Source organism: Triturus cristatus, chromosome 4_2 (genome assembly GCF_964204655.1).
Source record: "Triturus cristatus chromosome 4_2, aTriCri1.1, whole genome shotgun sequence".
Taxonomy (NCBI): Eukaryota; Metazoa; Chordata; class Amphibia; order Caudata; family Salamandridae; genus Triturus; species Triturus cristatus.
Window position 1 is genome coordinate 247,692,209 of NC_140586.1, and position 13,890 is coordinate 247,706,098.

General features: G+C 50.4%; 1 protein-coding gene across 1 annotated transcript in view; it reads left to right on the forward strand.

Moving 5' to 3' along the window:
- Nucleotides 1–13,890, forward strand: part of LOC146833564 (cytochrome P450 2D6-like) — a 413,996-nt gene that overhangs the window by 196,007 nt on the left and 204,099 nt on the right. Inside the window, exon 2 of the mRNA XM_085601419.1 lies at nt 8,812–8,983. Within this exon, the coding sequence (XP_085457545.1) occupies nt 8,812–8,983 (172 nt within the window). The remainder of the gene's footprint in view (nt 1–8,811; nt 8,984–13,890) is intronic.

Here is a 13,890-nt window from a genome sequence, read left to right on the forward strand (position 1 = left end):
TGGAGAGTGAAAAATAAGTCCATATCTGGTCCCCCAAAATTTCACCTTTCATAATAAAAAACATAAACATTACTCTAGAATAGATTTTTTTTTTTAGATAATAGATTAATAGAATTAGTTGGTGCAATTTCTCACATTCCAGAACATCTATCAGATCATTCATCTGTTCGGATGGATTTAAAATTCCTTCACCAATCAGAAACCAAAAGATGGACGTTCGATAGGTCAATTCTTAACGATAAGTCAGTGGTTGCACAGTTAAAAATTGACACCCTATTTTTCTTTGAAGTAAATGATAGGTCTGGCCCATTAGAGATAATATGGGATGCCTATAAGGCTTTCATTAGAGGCAGAATTATTGGCATCTCAGCAAATATTAATAAGGTAAATAAAGAAAGAATCAAGTTATTGGAAGCCGAAATTCATAAAGCCTCACTTGCACAATCAACTAATTGGAATAGTGTAGATCAGAGGGAGGATAGTCCTGAGCTGTTGGCTAAAAGACAGGATATGGCAGACTACTTAGATAGCATTATTAAGATGTCAAGAGAACTAATCATCCAGACGATAGGCAATACACATACTACTCGGGAGTCCACAATAGCCTCTCCAGAATCGACTACATATTCATGTTGGCAACTGGGTTGAACCGGGTGGCAGAGATCCAAAACCTACCCCGGGGAATCTCGGACCAATCGCCCCTGTGCATGACTATCTCCTCCCCTCAAATCACACAACGGAGGGTGTTCCCAATGTGCCCAGGATACCTTCGAAACCCCATGATATGCAAGGGACTTCGCGCGGCTACAAAGCACTACTTTACCGAAAACTCACACTCCGTGTCCTCCCCAGTAACACTCTGGGAAGCCTACAAAACGGTGCTCCGTGGACTGGCAATCTCACTGATAACCGGGCATAAAAAATCATGGAAACAACACATGGAGGAACTGGAGTGCAGGGTGGCGGTGGCCGAGGCACACCATGCCAATGATACGACTGATGAAACAACACATGCATTAAGGCTGACTCAGCAGTAATACAAAATATTTGCGCGGGAGGAGGCGGAGGCGAAACTCACAGCAACGAAACATATTATTTACGAAACGGGCGACAAGGCGGGCAAGCTTCTTGCCTGGCTCGACAAAAAAGACCGTGCCAGCAGGTGGATAGCTCAACTTCGGTTGGGAAATGGAGAGATAACTGCGGACCCACAGCAAATAGCAGACACTCTCGCTACATATTACGAGGGGGTATATACGCCGACGGCTACCAACACACTAGATGACAACCTGGCCTTCCTAACAGATATTCGAATGCCCACATTGCCACAAGATGCAGTCTCGGTGCTGGACGCTGAACTCACAGCAGACAAACTTGCTTTCACCATTGGGGCGCTACAACCTGGGAAAGCACTAGTCCCGAATGGCATATCGGTTGAACTTTATAAACCAATGATGACCCGGCTCACCCCTCACCTCCTTAATATGTATCAGACCAGCCTCAAAGTGGGTGAACTCTCCAGGGATCAAAGACTAGCGTCTATAGTTGCGATTCACAAGACGGGAAAGCCTATAGACCTATCTCCCTTATAAATGCCGAAGCAAAAATACTGGACAAGGCACTGGCAATGCGCCTCCAACCTTATCTCGCTACACTAATCCACCCGGATCAATCGGGCTTCATGCCCCACCGCAACACGGCCCTAAATCTCCGCAGGCTCCAGGAAGTGATCACACGCATTCCAACTATTGCAGAAGATGCAGTCATCCTTTCGTTGGACGCCCTGCATGGCCTTTGACATGGTGGAGTGGCCATTCCTCTTTGCAGTGCTCCAACGCATGGGGTTTGGGCCCAAATTCTGTGACTGGGTATGCCTTCTATATAACAAACCCATGGCACATGTTGCGGTCAACGGTCGCATTTCGCGGGACTTCCCCCTCGGTAAGGGGATGCGACAGGGTTGCCCACTCTCCCCACTATTGCTTGCGATGGTCCTGGAGCCACTAGCAGCATGAATCCGTCAAGACCCAGTCATCAAGGGGCTTAAGTGGACAATGGGATGGGAGGACCGCATATTGCTGTATGTGGACAATATCTTATTATATTTGTCGTCCCCGGCCCGGTCATTGAATTGTCTCCAAGACATTTGTGCGGCCTATGGTGAAGCGTCCTGCTACACAATCAATTGGTCGAAATCATTGCTATATATCCTTCACGGCCCCTCCCCCCAAAACTGCCGCGCAATTGTGAGATTCAAATAGCGGAACGAGGTTTCCTAATCCTCGGAATATACATTAACCCCCAAGCTGAATTTACTGAAAATAATCTCATTAAGCCCCTGGCTCGTTTCCGCCGAGGCGTCAAACACTGGCGTTCCTTACCCCTCACCCTACTAGGCAGAGCAACCCTCTTCAAAATGATGGCATTGCCCAGATTTTTATATGCCCTACAGAATACCCCCTTTCGTATGCCCCCTTACTTTTTAGCACTTATAAATGCCGAAGTGACCAAACTCCTTTGGGACGGTGGGACAGCTCGTATCGCCATGAAAAAACTGGTTAGGGGATGGTACGAATGCGGGATCGCCCTCCCGCACATACAGAGATACTACTGGGCATCACAATTGACAGTGATAAACGAATGGCTTCACACGCCGCAGAATGACCCTGCCTTCCGCATGGACTGCCACCTACTAGACGCTGAAGGGATAATGGGGGCGTTGTATAATAAACCTAAGAAATCGCGCTACTCAGGCCCTACGGCCCATACATTGCAAATCTGGCATGAGGAACAGGGGGCGATGGGATGGGAGGGGACACTCACACAGGCAACCCCACTGTGGGACACCAGATAACTTGGGAGGCTACGGAACACTAAGGGATTCCGACAGTGGAACCTCATAGGCAGGGTTCCTAGCAGTTGGAAGCAGGCCAAAATTCTCCCCCTACTGAAGAAATCGACTCTCGATCCTTCAGTGCCGGGAAACTACAGACCTATTTCTCTTCTCCCTAGCCTGTCTAAAGTCTGTGAGAAGATAGTGAACAGACAGCTGTCTGAGTTTGTCGAGAGTGCGGATCTTCTTCATCCTGCCCAATCGGGTTTCCGGCCTTCCTTCAGTACGGAAGGTGCTCTTCTGGAAATCTCTGAAGCCATTCGGGACTGTTTAGACGCCGGCGGGAAGGCTGCCCTTGTGCTGCTCGACCTGTCGGCAGCCTTTGATACTGTCCCCCACTCACTGTTGCTTGACAGACTCTCGAAGATCGGTGTGTCGGGCGCGGTTTGGGGCTGGATCAAATCTTTTCTGGATGGCCGCTACCAGCAAGTCTGGATACCCCCGGCGGCTTCATCACCACTTCTAGTTGGCACGGGTGTTCCCCAGGGTTCGTCCCTTAGCCCCCTCCTGTTCAATATCTATCTTACTCCTCTGGTCTTTTTAGCAGAGGGGCTGGGAGCTAAGGTCATTGCATATGCCGACGATACGCAACTTCTGTTCACTTGGGACAATCAGGGGTCCTCGGTGGCCCATGTGCAGAGGTGTCTCTCCTCGGTCTTCGAATGGATGGCGTCGGCACATTTAAAATGCAATGAGGATAAATCCGAGGTTTTGATGTTCGGTGACTTCCCCTCTGGATTCAGAGAGTCTATCTGGCCGCCTGAGTTCCCACTGCCTGTTTCAAACAGCCAGACCGTTAAGAACCTGGGCATCTATTTCGACAGTAATCTTTCCTTTTCTAGCCATGTTACTCGTCTGACAGGCTGCTGTTTCGGTCTTCTCAAAATTTTGAGAAAATTCCTTCCGCTGCTGCCTCAAGCGGCTAGGGAATCTGTGGTTCGGGCACTTATTTTGTCCCGTTTGGACTATGCTAATGCCCTCTATGCTGGGGTCCCTGCTTTTTTACTCAATAAGCTTCAAGTTACCCAGAATGCGGCTGTCCACATGCTGGGGGGGCTGGGTCCCAGGCAGAGTATTCATGGCTACCGTCGCTCCCTCCATTGGCTTCCGGTCAGGGCCCGGATAGCTTTCAAATCTCTTACCCTTGCTCATCGCGCCCTGCATAGACGGGGGCCGGGATACCTTCAGAAACGGTTCTCGTTTTACGTGCCGGGGCGACACCTGAGGTCTTCCTCTCTCAGGCTTATGAAGGTGCCTCGTTTCCAGCGCCATAGACTAGGTGGCACTTCCCTGGTTGTGTTTGCTGCCCGCGCCTGGAATGCGCTCCCCCTTTCTCTCCGAATGGTTGAAGACTCTGGGGCTTTTAAGAAACTACTAAAAACGTACCTCTTCTCGTAGGGTTGAGCCTTAATTTTGTCCTCCTTGAACCGCGCCGGGACACTCCTTCGAGTATCTGTGCGCGTAATAATAGTAAATAACATAACATAGGGATATCTAAACTGGGGGACCCCTGGAAAAAAGGAGAAGTTGTACCCTTTACTCAACTCCAAGACACGTACAAGCTAGCCCATACCGAAGCTTACAGATACGCCCAGATCAGACATGCTGTCGTAGCAGTGATTCCGACGGGCACATGTTTACCCGAATCCTCCCCTTTAGAGGACAGACTGCTCACGGATCACCTCCAAACAAAAGCTATCTCCCTCACTTATCGGAAAATAGTTAACAATCAACAAAACCAAGATGGCGACCGGAGCAGACGCTTGAGCGCCCGGCTCCGTCGGCCCTTGGCCTCGGACTATCATCCTGACTCCTATCCTCGCCGATTTTCGAGGTGCAACGTGTGCGACGACGCGCTGACTGCGCCGCCGCTTTCCCGGAGTCTTAGCCCGCCCGGACGCCGGAGTTCTTGGTGCTTTTGTTCTCCGCACTGGACCCCTGCTCTATTGTGGCCTTGGCCGGCCCCCTGGAAGCTCCGCAGTTACCGGACCCGCTAGCGTACACCTGAGCCCCGAGGTCCCGGTCCCACCTCACACCACGGACTGTCGCCGGATGAGCCGGGGGAGGGACGCCCGGACACCTCCTGCACCCCGCACCTGATGGGCTGGAGCTACAGGGTAAGCCCCGTTGCGGCGGGTCTCCTGCCCCGTTCTGTGGACCGCGCTGTGGGAGGCTGCAGACCCCCTTCTTCTATTGCCTAGTCGGCTGCAAAGAGAACCCGAGGGGAGGGCAGCGACTGTTGGCTTTTCCCTGTTGCGGCGCAGACCTGAGGGGAATTGCCTCCTTGCTACGACCCCCCCCCTGGCCACTGTACCGTTCTGCGGTAAAACATGGCGTTGATTGCCTGCTCGCGGCTGGGGGATGCTACTCCGGTCTCGCCCGCTGCCCGCTTCGCCCTCCCTCTACCAGACACCAGCTCCACAGTGCCGTCCCGGATTGCTACCGATGTGGGGGCGCAGCCTCCGCTGACATGCGGCTCCGTTCTGGCTGCCCTGCGGGACTTTCGTCTACAAATGTGTCTTGGCTTGCAAGCGCTGAGTGAGCGGTTTGACTCCATACTGTCGGCTGCGGGTCGTGAGCGCCCCGTTTGTCATCAACAAGGCGTGGGTCTGCCAGTGCTTTTGTCCTCTTGCGGGGACGCAATGGCTGTTTATGATCGTGCTACACTGGTGCCTGCATCTGGCTTTACCGGCACCCAGGATCAATCGCTCTCCAGCTCAATTGCGGATACTTTGTCTCCCCGTTCATTGCTGCCTGCTTCGTTGTTGCCTGCCTCACCATGCCCGCAAGGGTATCCAGCGGAGCGACACCTGACGTCCTCGAGGAACCGTTCATGGTGGCCTACTGCTTCTTTTCTGTGGAACTCCTGTACTTTACATGCCAGGTCTGGACTTTATGTGGTGCACAAGGGGACCTCAATAGATGGTCGGCGGCCATTTTGTGACTCTACTTCACCATCTTCTCCCGAGCGGCCATATTGTCTTTGTCTGCACGGGGTACGGGGCCTTCATGTAGGGGCTGGTGTAATCTTAAGCCCGCGATCAGGCCAGGGCTGAACTGATTTATATCGCCATGGTTTCACGGATGGGCTGGACTGGGACTGGAACTGTTTGCATATGTTGTGCGCACTCGTCGCGGTTTGTTCGCCTTCATTTAAATTGTTGTGACACGTTATCTTCACACGACCGCTTTTGGCGTAGTGGGCTCTCAGTGTGTGGAGGCCATAGCTGGCCGATGGTTTCGGGCGCTCTGGGGTAACGTAGGCTCCTCCCCACTTACCTCTCTGTTCTCTTATTTTTCTTTACTCTATTCCTACTTTCTCTCTTGTCTATATTTCGGGTTCATTGGGCGACAGGCACTATGCTGGGGGGGGGGGTAGGCCGTAGCCTCCGCATTGGTGTAGGGTGGGGGGGTAATTCACTGTTTCTATTTAGTTCTATGGGCCTTTTTCTTTTATGTTTCTGCGCTATACTTGTTTCGATTCGGGGTCCGGGTGTGGGGTGGATTGAGTGGGGGCGGCTCTGGAGGGGTGCATATTTACTCATGTGACTATCCTGTTATATAACTGCATTGCCTCACTGCCTGAGATTTTCCTTCCATGACCGTTTTAATGATGCTGCTGCTCTCCCGTGTGGTGAAGCTATCTTGCGGACTCGAATCTCCTTGGTTCTTATTCTTTACTGATTTTTCCCTGATAAAATTATTTTGAAAACCTTAAAATTAACCTTCACTTCTCCTCCCCCTGGTGTCAAGGATCTCTCCAGTGTATACCTCATGACTCGTTGCTAATCTTGACCGTGGATGCGCAGGGGATGTAATGTTTGTACCAGTGCTTAACCGTACCGTGGCCGGCCTGACGGTTGTAGGCCCGTATTTGTTCTTTTCATATGCACAAATAAAGGTTTTTAAAAAAAAAAAAAAAAAAAAAAAAAACAATCAACAAAACCCCACAGAGTCTCTGAAAATGAGGTGGGAGGCAGAGGTGGGGGACTTAGATGAAAACGACTGGCAAACAGCCCTGATGTCTCCGAGGGAAGTAGCAGAGGTGGGGGACTTAGATAAAGATGACTGGCAAACAGCCCTGATGTCCCCGAGGGAAGTAGCAATCCCTTCCACCCTTAGGTTGCTTCAACTGAAAATCCTACACCGTATTTATTACACAAGAATGTTGCTATACAAAATAGGTAGAGCGGACAATCCGTTCTGCCTCCGACACTGCGGCGCTGAGGGCACTTTCTGACATACACTCTGGGACTGTCCGCGGCTCACCCCTTACTGGACTGCGGTCCTACGCACGATGTCCCAAGTCACTAAAGTTGTGATCCCATTGACCTCACAACACTGCTTACTTAACATATGAGAGCCCACGGATTTAAATCACACTGATCAAGACTGGGTGACGTTGGGAACGACCTTAGCCAAACGCAACATAGCACAGTGCTGGGGATCGGAACTCTCCCTGACACACCAGCAATGGTGTCGTGATATGGACCATGCAATGGTGACAGAGAAATCTGTATACATACACAGAAACTGCCCTAAAAATGGTTGAGGGTTGAGACTAACTTAGGCATACTCCCAAGACAGGCCCAGCCACATCACACGCCACCCGAAGGACATAGAGGAGTGGGTGGAGCACATGTTCTACTACGTTGTATTGCACCATGCTTCAATGACCCAAGATTGTTATTAATGCATGCTGCCGAAATTTCTTTGATGTACTACATGACTGTTGATGTACTTCAATATTTCAATAAAATATTTTATTAAAAAAAAAAAAAGGGTCTTAGATCCTGCCCTTACTTTTTATTGGTTTGTATGCTTGCCACTTACTTTTTCTCCGTTTCTATCGGCTGTCGCACACTGTTTCCTGATGTTCAATGTGTGTTTGCCCTTATCAGTGTCCCAAGGCCCAAGTCCTCCTTTTCATCCTCCAAACTTCTCTGTGAGGCTGTTCTCTTGATGCTGACAAAGGTCGGAGTTCTAGTATTCTTGCTTCACCTGTGCACCTCAGCTGCATGGCACTTCCTGTTTGTTCAGCCCTCTGTTTTTAATGCAGTTTTCCCTCAGACGCCCCTTCCCATGTCTTCTGTTGGCTCCAGGCATATTTTTGATATGATATAATTTCGAAGCTTGCAGCGACCCTATTAAGTACAAGCCATTACATAAATGCAACTTTGCTTCATTGTTCATCAGACGTGATACATTTCAGAGGGGGCTGGATTCCCCTCGATGCAAGCTTCCTGCTATGCTGGTTCGCTGGTTCATCCTGTTGTCCTAGTTTTTGTACCCTAGGAAGCGGATTTATTCACGGCGCATTGCAGGCTGGGCTTGTTGGCCCAAGCTAATGTTTTTGTCATAACAGATCTGCGAACACAAGCTCTGAGGCCAAAGTAATTAATTCAGAATGGTCATTTTTCTTAACCTTGGAATCTGTCACATTTAAAACAATTCTCTGCCACTGTTTTGAGTAGACTGGTGTCTTAAAAAGTTGAAGAAATGGACCAGTGGTATTTTGCCACCTTAGACAGTGGGAAATAGTTGTTTGTCGCTGGAACTTTAAAGTCATGTGATGCTTTTGGCTGGATAGTAGCAGCATTTGTATCCAACTCTAATGTAATTACAAAGTTCAAAATAAAAAAAACACAATAGCATAACTCAAACCCAAAGAACAACACAACAGAAACATAACTGCACAACAAAAGACAAATACAACAACCCTATTATAACAAAACAAAAACACAACACATCACCACCACAGCAAAATGCAACACAACTGATATGCACCGGTATTCGTGACACACATCACCACCTCTGCGACCTTAACAAAAACTAAGGTTATGCCATAAAACCATTCAATATTTTTTGTGTTCTGACCCTAATGCTTTCCCTAATTTTCCTTGCTCTCTTTATTGCAGCTCAGGAAAAAATATGGAGATGTCTTCAGCTTACAGTTCTGCTGGACAAACGTGGTGATCATCAGTGGGTTTGAGTCAGTGAAGGAGGGACTGATTACCAAATCGGACGACACGTCTGACCGTCCGTTTTTCGTATCGTCACAAAAGCATGGCTTTAAGGAGAATAGTTCAGGTATGTGCCCACAATCCATAGCTGTAGGGAGTTTTGGAACTGGTCAACAAAAATGTTGCTGTCAATTTAACTACCATCATCTGTCACATCTCTAAACTGTCTGGGTCTGGATTCACAAAGCTATTTTTATGTTGATATATCATCTTTGTAGCTAATACCCTGTTTACCAGTGTAATATTACTATTGGGATTCAAAGAAGTTGGTTTTACACTCTTGAAAGAAATCACTCATGCAAAGATTTTCATGTAACTAAAGATACATATTTATTATCATTGGCATGGAGTGGGCATTCCAGAGATGGGTTGAGGTGAGTGTTTTTGCAATCCCAAAAACTTTTCCATTTATAAATGATCACAAGGTCTTTTCTCATCCATTCCTAAACTAAACAAGCATTGGCAATACCAGTTTCGCCTATGCAAACTCTATTGGGTTTGCCAATGTTTTTTTACCTGTTGTCCAGCAACATCTAAACATTGTGGTGGGGGAAAGAAGTAGCAATGCAAATGGGTGATAACTAAGAAAGACGTATTGGTTGAGTCACCTTCCTCCTACAAGCTATCCTTAAAGAAATGCCATCTTTACTCATGAAAAATTATCAAAGTTACCGATTTGTGGGCATGCGAGATCCCAGGACCATGTTAGGATGCCTCGCCAGTGCTATAAATTAATGGTGTGTTTATCGCATAAATGCCAAGGCATGAATTCCTGTACATGAAGCAGAAGAAGAGAGTAATTAAAATAAATGTAATGTTAACAACGCATGGTGTAGTTATTGAATGAATGCTAGTGTCCGAATTTATATGTGTGGGGAGGAAGAGAGTCATTAAAAATAAAAGTACTCCCAATAGTAACAGCGAGCTGGAAAGGGCTGCAGCGGCTGTGTGAACTGTGCTCTGTTTCTCTGATTATTGGAGGGTCAGAGGAGTGTGAAAGCCAGCCACCATTTAGTTCAAGCTGGATAGCGATACAGGGATACGGCACAGGGGTGTCAAAGCTGACACCCCACAGGACTCTACCAGCCCTTTCTCTTTTGCCTATCCCTCCAGCCCTCTGTAGTTTCCACAAATTGACATGTTGGTGCTTTATAAAATCCCCGGAATATGTTGACTTGAGATGAGTCAGGTGGTCTCAGTACGACTCGGGTGGCTGCCCAATGCCTGTTGGGTATGAAAGGGCTGCCCTTGACTTAAACCATTTAATCAGTTTTGCGCTTATTGACCTCCAATGGAAATGGGCTGGCAGGGCAACTTCCTGTCTCTTCCATGTAAAATCGTAATTCCCTTCACTCCTCAGTTATGGAGCAAACTGAAAATACCAATAGTGCCAAGAAGGAATGCGTGTAGTCCATATGATGGGGGTAAGTATTAATAAGCTGATTTGTGGAAGGCAAAAAATTTGGAATGCTTCTCGCTCCTCTTGTTTTGGCAGTCAAGGGAACCAAGAGAGAAGGAGATAAAATAATTTACCAGTAATGGATCATCACACAATGCATTCAAACAGGAGAGCAGAGATCTCATGTTGCCCTATTTCAGGCCTAATTAACTTGTTTATTCCTCCGGTCCAGGCAGCACTCTCCCCGGCAGCTCCGCCAGCTGATTTCTCGCCCGTAGTCCGTCACGAGCAGAGTTCGAGCCTCACGCCCGACTCTGCCTCAGGTCTTGTGTTCTTTTTGCAATATTGTGTGTCTGTAATTGCGTGTTTCAATTTCAGGGGCATTACTGTTTTTACTGTAGCTCTGTTATAGCGCCTTAGCGCTTCCCGCTTTCCGCTGGTCCTGCTCTCCCACTCACCCCGCCCCCTGACCCAGCCCCACTCCCGCCTCCACATCTACTCCCACCCCCTCCCCTGCATAATGGCGAACGCTGGGCGGTCGCGCGGCGGGCGGGCCGCTTGCGCGCCAAAGGCGCGCCTAAGGCAAGCCCGTCTGTGCCGGTCTGCAACTCGACCGCGACCAGCGCCAGGGACCTTGGTCCTGCTAGAACCCACCGATACGACTCAGCCACCCTCCACGCCTACAACCCCGGAGGCCACGCCAGCTGCGTAAGATCCTCGCCCAACACGACCCATGGAGAGTTCTCGTGCGGACACTGCCGAAGATCTTTCACTGTAGACAAGACAAGACGCCCACAGCCACCAAAGGACCACCGACTGAACAACCCTCTGAAACCCTGACCTGCATCCTCCTCAACGTGCGCTCCCTACACCGACACGCTGTAGAGATTTGGGACCTGATCGACACCCTCTCGCCCGACGTCGCATTCTTCACGGAAACCTGGACCAACGCCAACTCCGGCCCCGACATCGCCACAGCAATCCCTGACGGCTACAAAATCCAGAGAAAGGACCGCCCACACCGCCTGGGAGGAGGAATCGCCATCGCCCACAAGACCCCCCTCCGACTCTCCACATCCAGCATGAGCAACCCCCACTCCAACATGGAACACCTACACTTCCAGATCCAGACCAGCCCGAGCACCATGGTACGTGGCACCCTCATCTACAGACCGCCAGGACCCCGTGTACAGCCCGCAACCACCATCGCCGAGCTCGCCACACCCCACGCCATCACCTCCATGGACTACATCCTGCTTGGGGACCTGAACTTCCAACTCGAAAACAGCCAGGACCCCGACTCCACCACACTCCTCGAGAACCTCGCCATCCTTGGACTGAAACAGCTCGTCAGTACTCCCATCCACAGAGCAGGCCACACACTTGACCCCATCTTCGCGGTAGGATGAAACATCCACTTCAACCATACTACTCAGCACCTCTGGTTGGACCACCACTGCGTCCATTTCACTTTCAACACCACCACCGCACCCAAGCCGGCCCCACGTCTGCCGCGACGGAACTGGAGTAAGGTCACCGAGGAGCACCTGAACGCCACCCTCCTCCAAGACTCTCCCAAGGCCGCGACCGACACCAACTCCGCAGCCAGGGAATTCCACTGCTGGGTCGTCGGTTGCACCGACAAGCTGGCACCTCTCTGCCACACCTCCAAACAACGCACTCTGAGGGCCACCTGGTTCACCACCGAACTCCAAGAAGCCAGACGCACCTATAGACGCCTGGAGAAAACCTGGAGGTGCCTGATTATCACGGAAGTAAGGAACAGCTACAAGAGCGCCTTGAAAGACTACCACCAGCGTATAAGGGACACTAAAAGGACCTTCATCAGAGACAAAGTCATGACCAACTCATCCAACGTCAAGGAACTGTTCAACGTCATTCAGCAGTTCGTAAAACCCACCTGTGAAGCCACTGACGGCACACCCTCCCAGGAACTCTGCGACAAAATCAGCTCCTACTTCCACCTGAAGATCAAGGCCCTTTACGACAACTTCAGCGAGCCAGCAGAAAACAACACAACACCACACACCACCGCAGAGAAACCGATCCTTTCCTCCTGGGCACCGGTGTCCATCGAACTCATCTCCTCTAACATGAAGAAGATGCACTCAGGGGCCCCAACGGATCCCTGACCCCCACACATCTTTCACAGGGCCGCCGCAGTCATCACACCTGAACTAGGACGAACAATCAATTCCTCCCTCTTATCCGGCATCTGCCCAGACGACCAGAAGCGCGCAGAGGTTAAACCTCTCCTCAAGAAACCAACGGCCAACCCAACTGACCTGAAGAACTACCAGCCCTTCTCTCTCCTCCCCTTCACAGCCAAAGTAACCAAAAGACTCGTAAATGCCCAACTGACCTTCATTGAAGAAAACTCCATCCTAAACACATCCCAGTCTGGCTTCCGCAGCAACCACAGCACCAAGACCGCCCTCCTCGCCGCCACTGACGACATCCGCATGTTGCATGACCAGGGACACACTGCAGCCCTCATCCTCCTAGACCTCTTCGCAGCCTTCGACACCATCTCACATCACACGCTAGCAGCCAGGCTCCACAACGCAGGTGTACAGGGGTCTGCCCTCGACTGGATCCAATCCTTCTCCGGCAGAACAATGAGGATCGAACTCCCCCCCCCTTCCTCTCCGACCCCACTGACATCTGCGGAGTACCTCAGGCATCTTCACTAAGCCCGACGATCTTCAACATCTACATGGCCCTCATCACCGCCATCGTCAGACAACCCGGGCTCAGCATTGTATCCTACGCCGACGACACACAGCTCATCCTCTTCCCTCACCAAGAACCCAGAAATCACCAGACTCAGCTTCCAGGAAGGAATGAGAAACTTAGCCTCCTGGATGAGGACAGCTGCCTAAAGCTCAACTCTGAGAAGACCGAGGTCCTCATCCTCGGACCCTGCACCTCTGCCTGGGACAACACCTGGTGTCTCTCCACCCTTGGGAGCCCACCCACCCCTACAGACCACGCTTGGAACCTCAGCATAATCCTCAACTCCTCCCTCTCCATGAACCGCCAGATCAACGCCGTCACGTCCACCAGCTTCAACTGCCTCCGCATCCTCCGCAAGACCTTCAAATGCATCCCACCTGACTGCAGAAAGACTGTCATCCACGCACTCATAACCAGCAAACTAGACTACGGCAATGCCCTCTATGCCGGAATCAACAAAACTCTTATACACAAACTCCAAACCATCCAGAACGCCGCAGCCAGGCTCATTCTAGTGACTCCACGCCACAAACATATGACCAAACACCTCCGAAGCATCCACTGGCTTCCCGTCGAGAAGAGAGTCACTTTCAAACTCCTCACCCACGCCTACAAATCCCTCAACAACATCAGACCCAAATACCTCAATGACCGAGTTTATTTCAACACACCCAAGAGGAACCTCCGCTCCGCTGACCTCGCCCTGGCTGAGGTCCCCCGCATCCGCAGAAACAGAACCGGCGGGAGAGCTTTCTCCTACATGGCTGCCAAGACCTGGAACGAGCTCCCGGACAACATCAGACGGTCCCCAACCCGCC